Genomic DNA, 15320 nt, shown 5'->3' on the forward strand with positions numbered 1-15320 from the left:
AAGAAGCCTACATTTTAATAGAAATCTTTATGAGTCCACTGTATCCTCAGTATGGTTCTTGTGTCCTGGCCCATGAGGTGGGGATGTGTGGCCTCGGGCTTCCTGAGCCGAGGAGGGAGTGAGCACCCATACTCACCAGAATTCGGCGTGGTGGGCGAGTTGGTCTGGTTGTTCTGCACGGCTGCGGCCACTGCGTGCGCGGCTGTCACGGCTGTCTTTGCAGCATAGAGGTTGGCTTCTTCCTGAAACTTGCCAATATTCTTCTTGTACCTGATTCGTTTGTTGCCAAACCAGTTGGACACCTATAAATCACAAGGACGTGAGTAAGGGGAAGCGAGAGTCAAAGGAGGAAACAAACAAAAATCAAATTTCCGATACTAACTGTAGGACCCCCGGGGGAGACCTTGGGAGACACTTGATTCTAGCCTGTGATCACATCTCGGGGATAAAGAAGAATGGTGCTGAGGCTCACTCACTCTTTTGGCAAACCTCTCAACACTCTTGGAATAAGACCATTTCTTGGAGTTACTAAAATGGTAAATAAAAAGATTTAAATATATCAAAAATATTCAGTTGGTGTATACCAATTCATATATAAATGATTAGTCCTCCCCCCATCCCCAAAGGAGCTGAAAAATGAAACGTTTGTTAAGTTAGGCAAATAATAAGAAACACTTGTGAAAGAATGACTTGTTCTTTTGGGGTCTGGAACAATTTTGGCAGCTGTACAGTAGAATCATGTTTGGTCTGCTGAAAAGAGTAACATCAATTAATAATGGATGAAAAACCCCTTTGTCTCCTGCCTTAGAAGATACTGTACGTCTGCCAAGATGGCTGCTCAAGTTCTGCCAGTTAACATGTGAGAAGGTCACAACGTGAAAACTCAAGCAATTCAATAAGGTCAAATGCAAATACAGAATCAGCAGCTGATTTCATCAGGTGGAATATACTTATTTCTTTTGCAAACTACTTATGATGTCAACCAGCACAAATGGAAGAGATTTCTTAGGAGGAACTTGGCAACAGGCAGATTTCATCACACTTCACTGACAACAAAACTTCAGCCCAAGATGCACTGCTTATAGTTACAATGAGTGTTCAGGCACCTGGGAGCTGAGCTATATAAAGAAGAAGCTAAAACCCACACAGCAATGTATGAATAGGTACCCACTTTGCTATGTAAAAGGCTCTGACCTCTCTCTTGTTAAAGTAACAGTTTAAAAATACTTCTTAATAATTTCTTAATCATCTTTCAAAAGAGCATGCTGCAGTGGTATCAGGCGGAGTGGGTCACAGTTTCATCCTGAATAGTTATTTAGGGACTCTGAGAAAAGGATAAGGAGTGAGTGATATGAGCCCTCCAACCCAATTTATACCAGTGGGCACGCTGGTTGACCATCTCTGCCAAGCCTTTAATTGCTTTGGAAATAGACCTCTCATTCTTCAAACCATGGTGCTCATCCTTCCAGGGAAAGCTAGAGAGCCCTGGCAAGGGAGCCACACGAGGAAGACAATGTTGGCCTGCTGCTGCCCGCATGCAGTCCCATCCTGGGGGGTCACTGTGCACACATATGTGCGTGCACACACGCCAGCACATTCGCTGAAGACCTCTGCAGTTACCATGAGTGCAGGTTCAGACAGAAACAAGCCAAAACTCGTCGGGAAGCAAATATGCTGCAGTTCAGGGCTTCCTAGCCATTTCTGTTCCACTGTCGTCTCCCTCACCAGCAAGGAAGGATTATGTGTCCCTTCTTTTCTTCAAACAGTGGTGGTAATAGTAACTATTTAACAAGCATCTCCTTTGCACCAAGCATTACACATAGCCTTTTGCACACATTTTCTCAAGTAGCATCTTAACAATCTCAAGGGCTAGGTGGTTGATTGTCATCACACAGGCCTCACACCTGTTCCAAATCTAATGACCTTCTCTCTCTCAACTTGTTTTGCCACTCAGCAGCATCTGACACTTGTAATTATCACCTGTGACATTATGCTTCTGCTTCTCCTTCCCTGATACACTATGGTGTGTGTGTGTGTGTGTGCACATACACACTTTCTCCAAGACTCAAGCTCTTAGCTCTCTTCTTTCTCCTTAAGCAATCTTATCTCTATTAACAATTCTAACTATGGTCTCTGTGAACCAGACTTCCACCTCTATCCCTAACTTCTATGAAGAATTTCAGTTCTTGATTTTTAAGACATTTTCTTATAAATGTTCTGCCACAACCTGCAGCTCAACAGATCTCAAATGGAACTTGGGTGTTCTTTAAACCTGCACCTCCTTCTCTATTTTCTATTTGTGTCATGGCATCTCCACCACCAGCGACATGGTACTCACTTCGAATCTGATTCCACTGTAGGCAGCTCCAATGGATACACAGTTCTTTACTCAGAACTAAGATCTGGTTCCCTTCCAATTCCACGTACGGGCCTTAGTTCCAGTATCTAGGCTGTCACAATATTAGGCTCTCAAACAGACCTGAGGGACCCAACTCCACTCTGCCTTCTTTCAGCCCCGTATGCTTGGGGTAGGTGCTTGGCACAATAGTGTAGGGCATGCAACTGGGTGGCAGAGTTAGGTAGGTAGGTACACAGGTGATGAGGCGGAACAGGAGCTGTGGAAAGGGCAGAGGTCAGGGAAGACAAATAGGCAGAATTTGGCCACTGACTCACAGTGTAGGCCAGGGGAGAGGGAGAGGGCTGACGTGATGCTAACCTGGGGCCCAGGCCTCCAGGAGGATGGACGCAGATGTTCTGGGAGGGATTTTTGCACCAGGAGAAGGCGGCCTCAGTGACTATGAGATTCATTCCCATACCAGAATTATGTCTCTAAAAATAAAGGTTCTGAATTAAGATTGAAAACAACTCTGGTGGTATTTGTTCTGGTTATGCTTGTTAAAGCAAGTTCTCATAGCCCTTACTTTCACAAGCCTACCCTACCTTTCACAAGCACGTCCTCAGCTCAGAAGGCAGACCTAGAGAGCTGCCATACAAAAACTCCCTTCAATATACAACATCACTCTAGCTTGTCTGATTAAGACTGTCAGGCCTTTGAAAGAGTTAAATATTGAATATATAGTGGAAAGGGAGATATTCCTGGCTGAGAGGGAATTTGGCATTTCTTAAGCATAATTAATGAAAATTCCCCAACTCTGAATTTAGCAACAAAGGCCCATTTTAGAATTCTCTTCTTCTAAACAATTCTCTGTTGGATTCCATACTTTGTAGTTAATATTACCTTGACAATCAGAGAAGCTATAATACATTAATGAAACCTAGCCAGGAAAATCAGATTACAGCTTTATTAACAGTTTCATAATTGAGGAATCTCCATACCATTGAAGGTCTCATCTCCAGATATGTAAGAATCCTGTGTTTATGCATACCCCTGGACCAATCAAACAACAGTCATCACTAATAAAGGTTTATTTAATTCTCATAGTAAAATTTTAATATCACCAGCAGCCTGGGGAAGCTTTAGCAAGTGGATTTGCTTGACATCAGATCGTTTCTATTCTGCTAGTCCCAATACTTCTTAATCTTTAATATCAAGGCAATTAAAATTAATGGCCACTCATCCAAAGCTACTGTGGGCAGTGTTTCCTTGACATCAATTGTTTGATGGGATTACCTAGAGGTTAAACTAACAAGCAAGGTTTAATTGGAAGCAATGAAAGAAGCAGTGATCATACGTTATGTTTAACCTGCATAACCACATCTAAATGAATATCTAGAAATGTTAAACTATTTCTCAAATTTAAATATGCACGTCACATTCTGATATCACAGATTTGGGTATTGCAGCTATCAGCTATTAAGACCACACTGCTGCAACTGGGATCAGTGTAATTAATGTAGAAATCAACACCTAAATTCAGGAGTTTTTTTTTCACCTTTTAAAGACACCTAAATTCAGGAGTTCTTTTTCACCTTTTAAAAACAGATGGATACAATTAATTGCAAAAGTCAGCCAGTAGGAAGCACCAAAAGCTACAGAGCACATGCAGGCCCCTCCTACACAGGGCTCACAATGGAGTCAGGCTGTACACACGTGCTGGAAGGAGAGCAGAGCTTACTCTGTCTTTGACCAATGGTCTGTACATTGGTCCCAGAATAGAAACATGGGCAGGAAATTAGTGAAGAGAAAAGGAATATTTTGTCCCGTGCTTCTCTTTTGAGCCACATATCAAGGATTCATGACTCTGGACTGTGCAGAAGGTAAAGGGCTGGGCAAGAATTTTAAGATCAATTAAATATGAGAATAAAAACACAAGTACTCTCCTCCTCCTACTGATGTTCATCACTACCAGCTCCCAGGCTGAATGCCTTTGGCAATCAGGGGAATGAGTAGTGAGCATTTTTCAGAGTGTTTATTTTCTGGAGCCCTTTTGCAAGGCCAACAAGTGACTGGAAAAGCTTCTGTTCCCTCTCATTTACTATAGCCATGCATTCCCCCGACTCTATTCACCTGCAGACTGCCAACTGCCTTTAAAAAGTACAATGTTTTCCTTTTTAAAAAATGTTTTATCTAAGTATAGTTGGTTTAGTGTTAATTTCTGCTGAACAGCAAAGTGATTCAGTTATACATTTGTGTGTGTACTAAGTTGCTTCAGTCGTGTCCGACTCTGCGACCCATGGACTGTAGCCCACCAGGCTCCTCTGTCCATGGGATTCTCCAGGCAAGAATACTGGAGTGGGTTGCTGTGCCCTCCTCCAGGGGATCTTCCCGACTGAGGGATTGAACTGGAGTCTCTTATGTCCAGCTGCACTGGCAGGCGGGTTCTTTACCACTCGTGCCACCTGGGAAGCCACATATATATTTGTTCATATTCATTTCTATGATGGTTTATCACAGAATACTGAATATACTTCCCTGTACTATACAGCAGGACCTTGTTGTTTATATATACTAGTTTGCATCTTCTAAACCCAAACTCTCAATCCTTCTTCCCCCAAGCCTTCCTCCCCCTTGACGACCACAAGTCTGTTCTCTTCATCTCTGAGCATGTTTCTGTTTCTTAGATATGTTCATCTGTGTCATATTTTAGACTCCACATATAAGTGATATCATATGGTATTTGTCTTTGACTTACTTCGCTTAGTATGATTATCTCTAGACCCATCCATGTTCCTGCATATGGCATTATTTCATTCTTTCTTATAGCTGAGTAATATTTCAATCTGTGCACCACCACACACACCACATCTTCTTTATCCATTCATCTGTTGATGGACATCTAGTTTGTTTCCATGTCTTAGCTATTGTAAATAGTGAGGCCATAAACCTAAGGGTGCATGTATCTTTTTGAATTACAGCTTTGTCTGGGTATATGCCTAGAAAAGGGATTGCTAGGTCATATGGTAACTCTATTTTTAGTTTTTTGAGGAACCTCAATACTGTTTTCCATAGTGGCTACACCAATTTACATTCCCACCAATGGTGTAAGAGGATTCTCTTTTTTCCACACCTTCTCCAACATCTGTTATTTATAAGCTTTTTAATCATGGTCATTCTGAGCAGTGTGAGGTGGTACCTCTTTATAGTTTTGATTGGCATGTCTCTAATAATTAGAAAAAATGAGCCTCCTTTCATGTGCCTATTGGCCATCTGTATGTCTTCTTTGGAGAAATGTCTGTTTAGGTCTTTTGCCCATTTTTTTATTGGGTTGTTTGTTTTTTTGGTTATGAGTTGTATGAGCTGTTTGTATATTTTGGAAATTAAGCCTTTGTTGGTCATATCATACACTAAAAAGGAAACACTAGAAATGGACTGTAAACAAACAATCCCTTTTAAATCACATCAAAAAATATTTAGGAGTAAACCTGACAAAGGAGGTAAAAGATTTATATGCTAAGAACCACAAACATTAATAAAAGAAACTGAGGATGACTCAAAGATGGAAAGATATTCCATGCTCTTGGATTGGAAGAATTAATATTGTTAAAATGGCCAAACTACCCAAACAATCTATAGATTTAATGTGATTCCTATCAAATTACCCATGACATTTTCCACAGAACTAGAACAAATAATTTGAAAATTTACGTGGTATGATAAAAGGCATAGAATTGCCAAAGCAATTCACAGAAAAAAGAACAAAGCAGGAGGCATACCCCTCTCAGACTTCAGATAACACTACAAAGCTACGGTAATCAAAACAGCATGGTACTGGCACAAAAACAGACACATGGATCAATGAAACAGAACAGAAAGCCCAGAAATAAACCCACACACCTATGGACAATTAATCTTTGACCAAGGATGCAAGAACACATAACAGGGAGAAGACAGTCTCTTCAGCAAGTGTTGTTGGGAAAGTTGGACAGCCACATGTAAATCAATGAAATCAGAACACATCCTTACATCGGATACAAAAAGAGACTCAAATGACTTGAAAATTTGAATATAAGACATGATACCATCAGACTCCTAAAAGAGAACATAAGAAAAGCATTCTCTGACATAAATTGTACCAATGCTTTCCTAGGTCAGTCTCCTAGGGCAATAAAAAGAAAAGCAAAAAATAAACAAATGGGATTTAATCAAACTTATAAGCTTTTGTACAGCAAAGGAAACCATAAATGAAAAGATAACCTACGAACTGCAAAAAATTAAAATGTTTTTAAATGTGGAATCTAAAAAAGACAGACTCAAAGAAACAGAGTAGAGTGGAAGTTACCAGGGATTGAGTATAGCTAATAATACTGTATCACATACTTGAATGCTAAAAGAGTATATCCTAAGTGTTCTCACCAGGAAAAACAAATGGTAACTATGTCATGGGATGGAGGTGGTGTAGCTAACACTGTGTAGTAATTATTTTGCAATTTTTAAATGTATTGTGTCAATCTGCTGCACACTTTGAACAGTGTTATGTTTCAGTTATACCTCAATACAGCTGGGGAGAAAAGTAAAAATGCTTTCCAAATACAGTAACTAAATTCAACTTTTGTATCACTTTTTTACTTTTTTTTTTTCCAAAAATATACCCAGTGCCTTCTACTCACTTAGAATCTTTAAAGATTTAAGATTAATCTTTAATCTTAATTCTAAGATTCACTTAGAATCTTTAACTCTGAGGTAGATACATCAGATGTGGGCAGTATCACATGTTGAATAAATACTTGGGACTTGGTCTGGTTTCAAATCCACACTGTTATTTACTATGAGTGGCCCTGGACAGATTATTTTAGTATTCCTCTCATATACAATGAGAACAATAATAAGAAGGTTAATATATTTCTCATAGAAATGTTAGGTACATTAATGGTTTGGGCCCACAGTGATTACCTAATACTATTAATTATCACTGTCACCCATGTTTTATCCATGAAGAATCAAGAGATGCAGACTGTACACAAATGGCCCTAAATCATACAGTGAAGCATGACAAATCCAGATTTCAACCCCATAACTCCCTATCAGTTTTCCCCCCTTTTTTACAATTAACTGTGGTGTATTTACTGAATATGTGTTACAGTCAGTGCTGTACTAGGTGCCATGGGGGAGACAAAAAAATAAACAGGAACTTCTACTTGCCTAGAACTTACAATCTGGTCATAAAAACAATGCTGCATATTCAAATAATTAACAAAGATTGCATGATGGTGATGATAACACACTAAACTACAGAGAACAGACTCTAAAAGGAATCTAGAGGAAGATAAGCCCCAGCAGGTATGGGAAATCAAAGGAGAATTCAAAGGTAAGGTGAAATTTGAACTGGACTTCAGCTTCAATTCAATTCAATAGTATTTCTACTGAGACTCCATATTTCAGAGGTACAAACCTCTAGAAGCCCTGTTCAAACAAAGAAGCCAAAAATATAAGCTGCCTCCATCTACCTGGACCTCTCCAAGATCCCAGAGACTTTTTCTACTTTCTGACTTGACTCCCCTTTCCCTTAATTTCTTAACTTCTCTTTTATAATGAAAGGGGAAGGAGACACCATTCTAAAGGAAAATAGGAAAGGAGAATCAAGGAGTGTTTCTGCAAGGAGTGTTTCTGGAAGAAGTGAGGTCTAACAAGTGAGGAATACTTTCATCGTGGAGAACAAGGGAGCCGAGAGAGAGCGAGAAGCCATGGGTACCAGGGTGAAGCACCTGACGGACCAGCAACCTCTGGCTAAGAAACAGGAGAGGAGAGAGTGCTCCAGACCAGGGAAAGCCTGAAGAGGAACTCTGCTGGTGCTCTCATCACCCACACCACCCCAGGGCTCACTAAGTGGAAGGGAGACTGAGATTGCGGGGAACAGTTCCTGTGAGACCACCTGAAGCCAGGTGAGGCAGCCTTTTGTCTAGGCGCCTATCCCATATTAGTAGTCTGCACACCTTTTCTTGGAATACTGCCTAAAAAAAAGGTGAAAAATCAGGTACTTGCTCATACATTTTTTTCTCCTTTGTACATTTTTTAAGTTGGCATCTGCAATTTTTCATTATGAGCTTATAGTTATAAACAATGTTATTTTAGTATGCCATAAATGTTGACATTTTAAAATAAAACTGTAACACTGTTCTTTAAAATGCATCCAACCAAATATAAATAGAAAATTGATACCCACTATCCATTTTAAAAACATATAAACTTGTTTTTCTTTAATAGTCAAAATTTTTGTGTTCTCTTTTGTTTTTGGAACTGTATTTCCATTTCATTTCCCTCCCATATTATACTAATGCAATATACTTTTATGTTTTACAAGTAATATATGGAAATTGAATATTTTAAACTCTTTTTTATTTCCTGTAATTATAAGGCTCTACATGCTTAACATGTTCTGGATTAAGCTATCAGTACACTGAATCTAAAATTAATCAAAGCAATACAAATACTTATTTTGATAAATAATACTTACTTTGACCATCAAAAGTAAGGTTTTATCACGCATTCATTTATTTTTTTAATAGCTGAAAAAAACCCACTTTATTGTTAAAAATTCTATCTTTATCAGCATTGAAATTCCCCCTTATGAAGTCAGAGTTCTTCAGAGGGGAACATTGGTTAGATTCTGATTCACTAACTTATTTGTAAACCACTGAATACTTTGAACACATTTTTCAATTCAGAATCAACACATGTATTAAGCAGAAGGGTGCTGGATTATAAAGTGCTGACTGAAGGAGGTTTGGTTATCACCAATATTTCACACAATCCTTTGTTGAGCACCAGAAAGGGTCTCACACTCTGGGGCAATGAGTGGGAGTACCTATTTCATAAAGTGGGAAAAGAACAGGTGGAAAGGGGAAGAGGAAAAAGGACAACCACATGAACTTCCACCCTAGCAGCTTTCTGAGGCAAGTGGGTTTTAGGAAGGAGTATGTATATATACTGGAGAAGGCAATGGCACCCACCTCCAGTACTCTTGCCTGGAAAATCCCATGGACAGGGGAGCCTGGTGGGCTACAGTCCATGGGGTCACTTAGAGTCAGACACGACTGAGCAACTTCACTTTCACTTTTCACTTTCATGCATTGGAGAAGGAAAGGGCAATCCACTCCAGTGTTTTTGCCTGGAGAATCCCAGGGACGAGGGAGCCTGGTGGGCTGCCGTCTATGGGGTCGCACAGAGTCAGACACGACTGAAGCAACTTAGCAGAGCAGCAGCAGCAGCAGCAGCATGTATATATACATTTATATATACATACATACACACACACATATATATACACACACACACAAAGGAAAGCTGACCAGTGAAACCCTTTTAAAACCATGCATGCCCTTGTACCCTCTGGAAAACCTTCACCTACTCTGTGAAGCATGTGCACCCGCGTTTAAGACTGCTGCCTCAAGTGAGCAGGCACACTCTGTTTGCATTAACTTCATTTATTTATTTATCTTACTTAGTTAGTTTATTTTTCGGCTGCACGGTGCAGTATGCAGGATCCTAGTTCCTCAACCAGGGAGAGAACCCATATTCCCAACAGTGGAAGCCTGGAGTCCCAACCACAGGACCACCAGGAAAGCCCCACGGATGCACTAATTTCTCTGTGTGAGGACATGTGGAAGTCCCTTGGACAGGATGCATCCAGGGAAGACCTTGAGCTGAAAAAACAAAGCTCACTCAGGCAGTCACTTAGATGTGTCACAGTGACCTTTCAGAGCTCAACAAAGAACAAATTTGTTAGCATCAGGAAATCAAAAACATTTAAAGAAATAAACTGAGAGCAGTAGACACATTTTACTTATTATTTAGCATAGCCTTTCTGTAAAGTAAGCCAGCAAATATGGATAGACATATGTTTGGATTCAGCATTACTTAGAATTTATCTTGAGTAAATATTTAGAGATACATATGAAAGAGATTTGTTACAGTCTTACTTAAAGTAGTAAAAAGAGAGGAGATATTAATTTATAGCACATCTGTATAATGGAATATGATCACTGATTAAACATGTTGAAGACAAATATTTATTGACATGGGGTTACTATTCACAATGTATTGTAAAGAGGAAGAAAGGGCTTTTTCTTCCTTCTCATAGAGAATAAGAATTTGAGGTGGGGTAAAAATACACATAGACATACATAGGTGTGTACATGCAAACATACACATACATGTATGCATACAAAAAGTACTAGGACACGTGTCTTTTATCGTTTGGAATGGGTTTACAAGTAAATTCTAATTTTGTGTTTTTCTATGTGTTTTCAAATATTCAAATTGATTTCAGATGAGTAATTTCTGGGTTTTTTTTTTTTTCATTAGAAAAAAAGACTTTCAAAAAACATGCACTTTTCAATGAAAACTGTAACCAATCTTCTTTTTTAAAAAAAGTCACTTAGAAGTCATTTAATAATCCTGAAGAGTGTAACTGCCAGGCACTGTGCTGGCTCACACAGCTACAGGACTCAACAATCCCATTCCTGTATTCTATCTGAAGGATGGGGTTGGCAGGTCTGAGAATTCTTGAAATAATTAAAATCAGATACTTTGTAATTCTCAAACCACTAAAGTTCCCCAGATTGCTTTGCCTTTAAGAAAAATGTCATTCAAATTTAAAAAGCTAGACCATCTAAAATGTCTCTATAGTCACTGAAAGCCAATTTATTAATTAGCATTAATTGTACCTTACATTTCAAATTCTATCACTCCATTTATTTACCATTTTAATAACAATGTTAAATAAAAGAGAAAAAATATTACTTAATGACTTAAATCTTCAATAGGGAGAAGTACAGAACTTTAGAGTTCATCCTCAGTTTGGCTTCCTTAAAGACTTAAGGGAGAGAATCAGCACTCGTTTGGAAAAAGCAGCTGACACCAAAACATAATTACTGAGATTAGCAAACTGAAAATTTATGAAGCACAGATCTTAGAAAAATTTGCCATTGTGTTTCCAATGTTTACTTGTGATGCATACTTTATGTACTGTGCCTAATTAAATGCAACAGATTATGAAATGTTGAAAGGCCAAGTCGTGTATAATGGAACATGTAGCTTATTTACACTGTAAACAATTTTACCTCTAATAAATAGTTTCTCTCTAATCAATATGTTTTCATCCCCATTATGTGGTTCGATTTGAAATGAGGGATGGAAGCCAGATCCTGTTCAATTTTTAAAGTTAATGGTGTTAATAAACTAAATCTCATTCCATTCCTCTCCTTCCCAAGGGCACACAACCAGTAAAGTTTATAAAAAGACAGAAAGCCTGGACACACTGTAGATGACCACACGTGTGCATTCCCTTGAGAACCCAGAGGGCGCCTGAGAGCTGACAGACCTGCGTGTGAATCCCTGCTCTGTAATTTCCTAGCTGTGTCACCTTCGTGCAGTCACATCATCTAAGTTCTCCTTTCCTGGTCTACAAGATGGGGTAATGATGCCTGTTCCCCATAGGGCTGCCTTGAACGCTAAATGAGATAATATGTTAAAAGGCACAGGATTGCGCCTGGGATGTGCTAGGCACCAGGTAAGTGTTAGCTCTTCCTGTTCTTAAAACAAACAAGCAACAAGAGCAACAACAAAAAACCCTCTGCAGGTCACACTTCCTCTTGTCACAAGGTCAGGTCACCCTTTCTGGAGAGTTCTGGATTCTGAGAGACCCTGTCTCTGCCCCCAGTACTGGCAGGGTCCTGGCAGTGGAGACTAGGGAGCAGTGAGCGAAGGGGAAAGGGGCTGCTCCCTTGTACACCTGAGCGTGATAAGCCTTCTCCCAGGAAGGTGACATCTGACCAAGAGCTCCTGTCCGCCACGTCTGTGGGGCGTGGTTCCACACAAACTGACAGCTCTATCCTGGCCTCCCGGTCCCTCCGTGGCTCCTGTCCCAACACAGCCACTTGCCAGACAAGACAGTGGACCTGGAATTTGTAGGAAACCTGGGTTTGGATCCTACCTGTACCTATATTTTAACAGCAGCCATTTATGGAGAGCTCATTTAAAGCCAGTCATTTTACCAGGAATTTTACATTATTATCTCATGTAGTACCACAAAGACCCAGTTTAACTGATGTGAAAACTGAAGTCAGAGAGTTTATCTAGCTTGCCTGAGGGCCACAGCTTTTCCTGTGCTTTTCCCGCTATACCTTGTGTAATAAGACTTGCTTTTCCTTAATATTCTTCATAAAACAAAAAGAATTTTATATTAAGTGGTTAGGGCTACCAAAGCAGGGAATCCCATAGAGGCTATAGAGGAACCTATTCAATTGTACACCTACCTGACACATTTTTAATTTTTTTAGTGAGAGAAATAATTTTTTCTCTCAAATATTCAGCCTACTTTTTCAGTGTAAAATATTTCATTTCCTTTACGGTTAAAATGTGAGCTAGCCCAAGAATCCAGACCATTTCATTTTCTTTTTAGAAAGTAAGTTCCAAACTCTGAACAACTGACTTGAAAACCAGCTTTTGGAAACACAATTCACTTCTAATGGGAGAACTGAACAAACAGAAATTCTGTTTCCATAGTATCTGAAATAATTTAAAACAGATGCACTTGCCAAATACTGTATTTTTTTATTTGAGGCTGCGAAAAATTTTATTGCCATAACGTACTGACACCCTTACAGTTTGGCTCTGCCCTTTCTACTCAGTGCATGATAGACTGGTAACTGCTCGTGACATTCACAGAGAGGCGCATCTGCAAAAGTATATAAAACGTCAGCCTTGCAGCCACAGTACATGAAGAACAGATGACACCGTTCATCTCTCTAAAACACACGCTGAGGGGTGGTTCTAAATTACCACAGACAATGTTTTCAGTTAAAGATTCCTTTAAAATTATTTCTTTCATTAAAAAATAAAAAATGTATCAGGTAGGTGTACAATTGAATAGGTTCCTCTATAGCCTCCATGGGATTCCCTGGTAACTCAGCTGGTAAAGAATCTGCCTGCAATGCAAGAGAGACCCTGGGTTGGGATGATCCACTGGAGAAGGGATACCCTACTTATTCCAGTATTCTTGGGCTTCTCTGGTGGCTCAGCTGGTAAAGAAACTGCCTGCAGTGTAGGAGACCTGGATTTGATCCCTAGGTTGGGAAGATCCCCTGGAGAAGGGAATGGCTCCCCACTCCAGTATTCTGGCCTGGAGAATTCCATGGACTGTATAGTCCACAGGGTCACAAAGAGTCAGACACAACTGAGCGACTTTCACTTTCACAGCCTCCATGGAAACTCTTTGACAGATTTTGGATTTTTTTTGGTTTGCTTGTTCTTAAAGAGTTTTTTTCTTTTTAGATGTGGGCCATTTTAAAAAAGTCTTTTTGAATTTGTTGCAATATTGCTTCTGGTTTTTGTTTTGATTTTTTGGCTTCAAGGCATGTGGGATCTTAGCTCCGGGACTAGGGATCAAACCTGGGTGCCCTGCACTGGAAGGCAAAGCCTTAACCACTGGACCACCAGGGAAGTCCTTCTTTGACAGACTTTCGAAGCACTGACATCACAGCTGTGAAACTGACTCCCATCAGCCGCAATGAGAGGCAGGGCCGTCTCCCAAGGCAACACATCAGCATTCCAGAATTAAAACTCAAGAGCATTTTTAAACAACAGTGGACCATATTTCTGTCCAGATAACTTTTGTGTAAATCTAATTCATTTTTTAAAAAATTTTGTTTATTTTTAATTCGTGGAAAATTTCCCTATAGTGTGTTGGTTTCTGCCATACAACAATGTGAATCGGTCATAATTATAATCTAATTTCTGTAATTAAAAACATCAAAATGTATTCCATGTCCTATGTAAGAAATCTGATAGTCGAGCCTTTTGTTTCATGGGAACCAGTATTTATTCAAATGCCTCTCCCTACCAAATAATACACACCCCAGTATGTATTTTCTGGATTTTCTTTTAAAAAATCCAGAAAATGTCATTGAATTTGTGTAAAATATAAATACTTATCCTCAAAAGATAGCCTACCCTTTCAACATACATAATTAATTCTCATTAAAAATGAACCACATGCATTTTTAGAGTAAAGAATACACGTAGGGTAGATCTATTCAGAGAATAAGAATAGACACAACAACCTCACTCGACCTCCAACTCCCCACCCCGTGCCCACTCTAGCTCTCATCTCTATGAAGCCTGTGAAAACCTAAGAGCTGAGGGCTTCTAGCAACTAGTTTGCCAGTGGCCAGGGCATCTTTTCTCTCTTTATTTTGGGAACTTTATGAGGTTCTACATATACAACCTACCCGGAAAGAAAACCCTGGTTGAATAGATGACAAATGAGCATTTAAGGAGCATTCACCACATACCAGCCCTGTATTAGGCAGTCAACATGTATGATCTCATTTAGCCCTCAAACTTCTGAGGAAACTATCACAATCCTAATTTTACGAGTCACAAAACGGGAACTTCAGGTTAAACAATTTGCTTAATGTCACACTGCTACTTAATAATGGTAGGGTGAAGTCTGTTTCTGTACCTTCCCAATTTCTCAAAACAAGTGATATGAAAGAAAAGTTGTTGTTTTTTAGTTGCTAAGTCGTGTTTGATGCTTTTACAACCCCATGGACTGTAGCCCACCAGACTCCTCTGTCCATGTGACTTTCCCAGGCAAGAATACTGGAGTGGGTTGCCAATTCCTTTTCCAAGGAACCTTTCCAACCCAGAATCAAACCTGCGTCTCCTGCATTGGTAGGCAGAGTCTTTACCACTGGGCCACAAGGGAAGCCCAAAAGAATAGTATCATTGCCTAAATGCAACACAAGTAACAACACAGGTTTGGTAGAGAATCTGGTGTACCTGAAGGGCAATGGGCTAAGTATCTAACTTTAGGAAGTCAGGAGGGAGAAAAGGAAACTATTTATATCAGTATTTGAGAATCTCCCCTGTTTTGGAGGATGGGAAGGTGGGGCAGCTATGCTGCATGGCTTGTGGGATC

The 15320-nt window shown here is 39.7% G+C and overlaps 1 protein-coding gene across 9 annotated transcripts in view; it reads right to left on the reverse strand.

Annotated features, from left to right (window-relative positions):
- The window catches only part of PBX3 (PBX homeobox 3), a 226586-nt gene that overhangs the window by 6552 nt on the left and 204714 nt on the right, over window positions 1-15320 (reverse strand). For all 9 annotated transcript variants that reach the window (XM_086325156.1, XM_086325153.1, XM_086325159.1 and 6 more), the window contains one exon: window positions 137-302. In XM_086325156.1, coding sequence (XP_086181282.1) covers window positions 137-302 — 166 coding nt within the window. The remainder of the gene's footprint in view (window positions 1-136; window positions 303-15320) is intronic.

The sequence above is a fragment of the Bos grunniens genome, chromosome 11 (assembly GCF_055505025.1).
Source record: "Bos grunniens cultivar Pamir isolate PY7600 chromosome 11, Bosgru_T2T1.0, whole genome shotgun sequence".
In the NCBI taxonomy this organism is placed as follows: domain Eukaryota; kingdom Metazoa; phylum Chordata; class Mammalia; order Artiodactyla; family Bovidae; genus Bos; species Bos grunniens.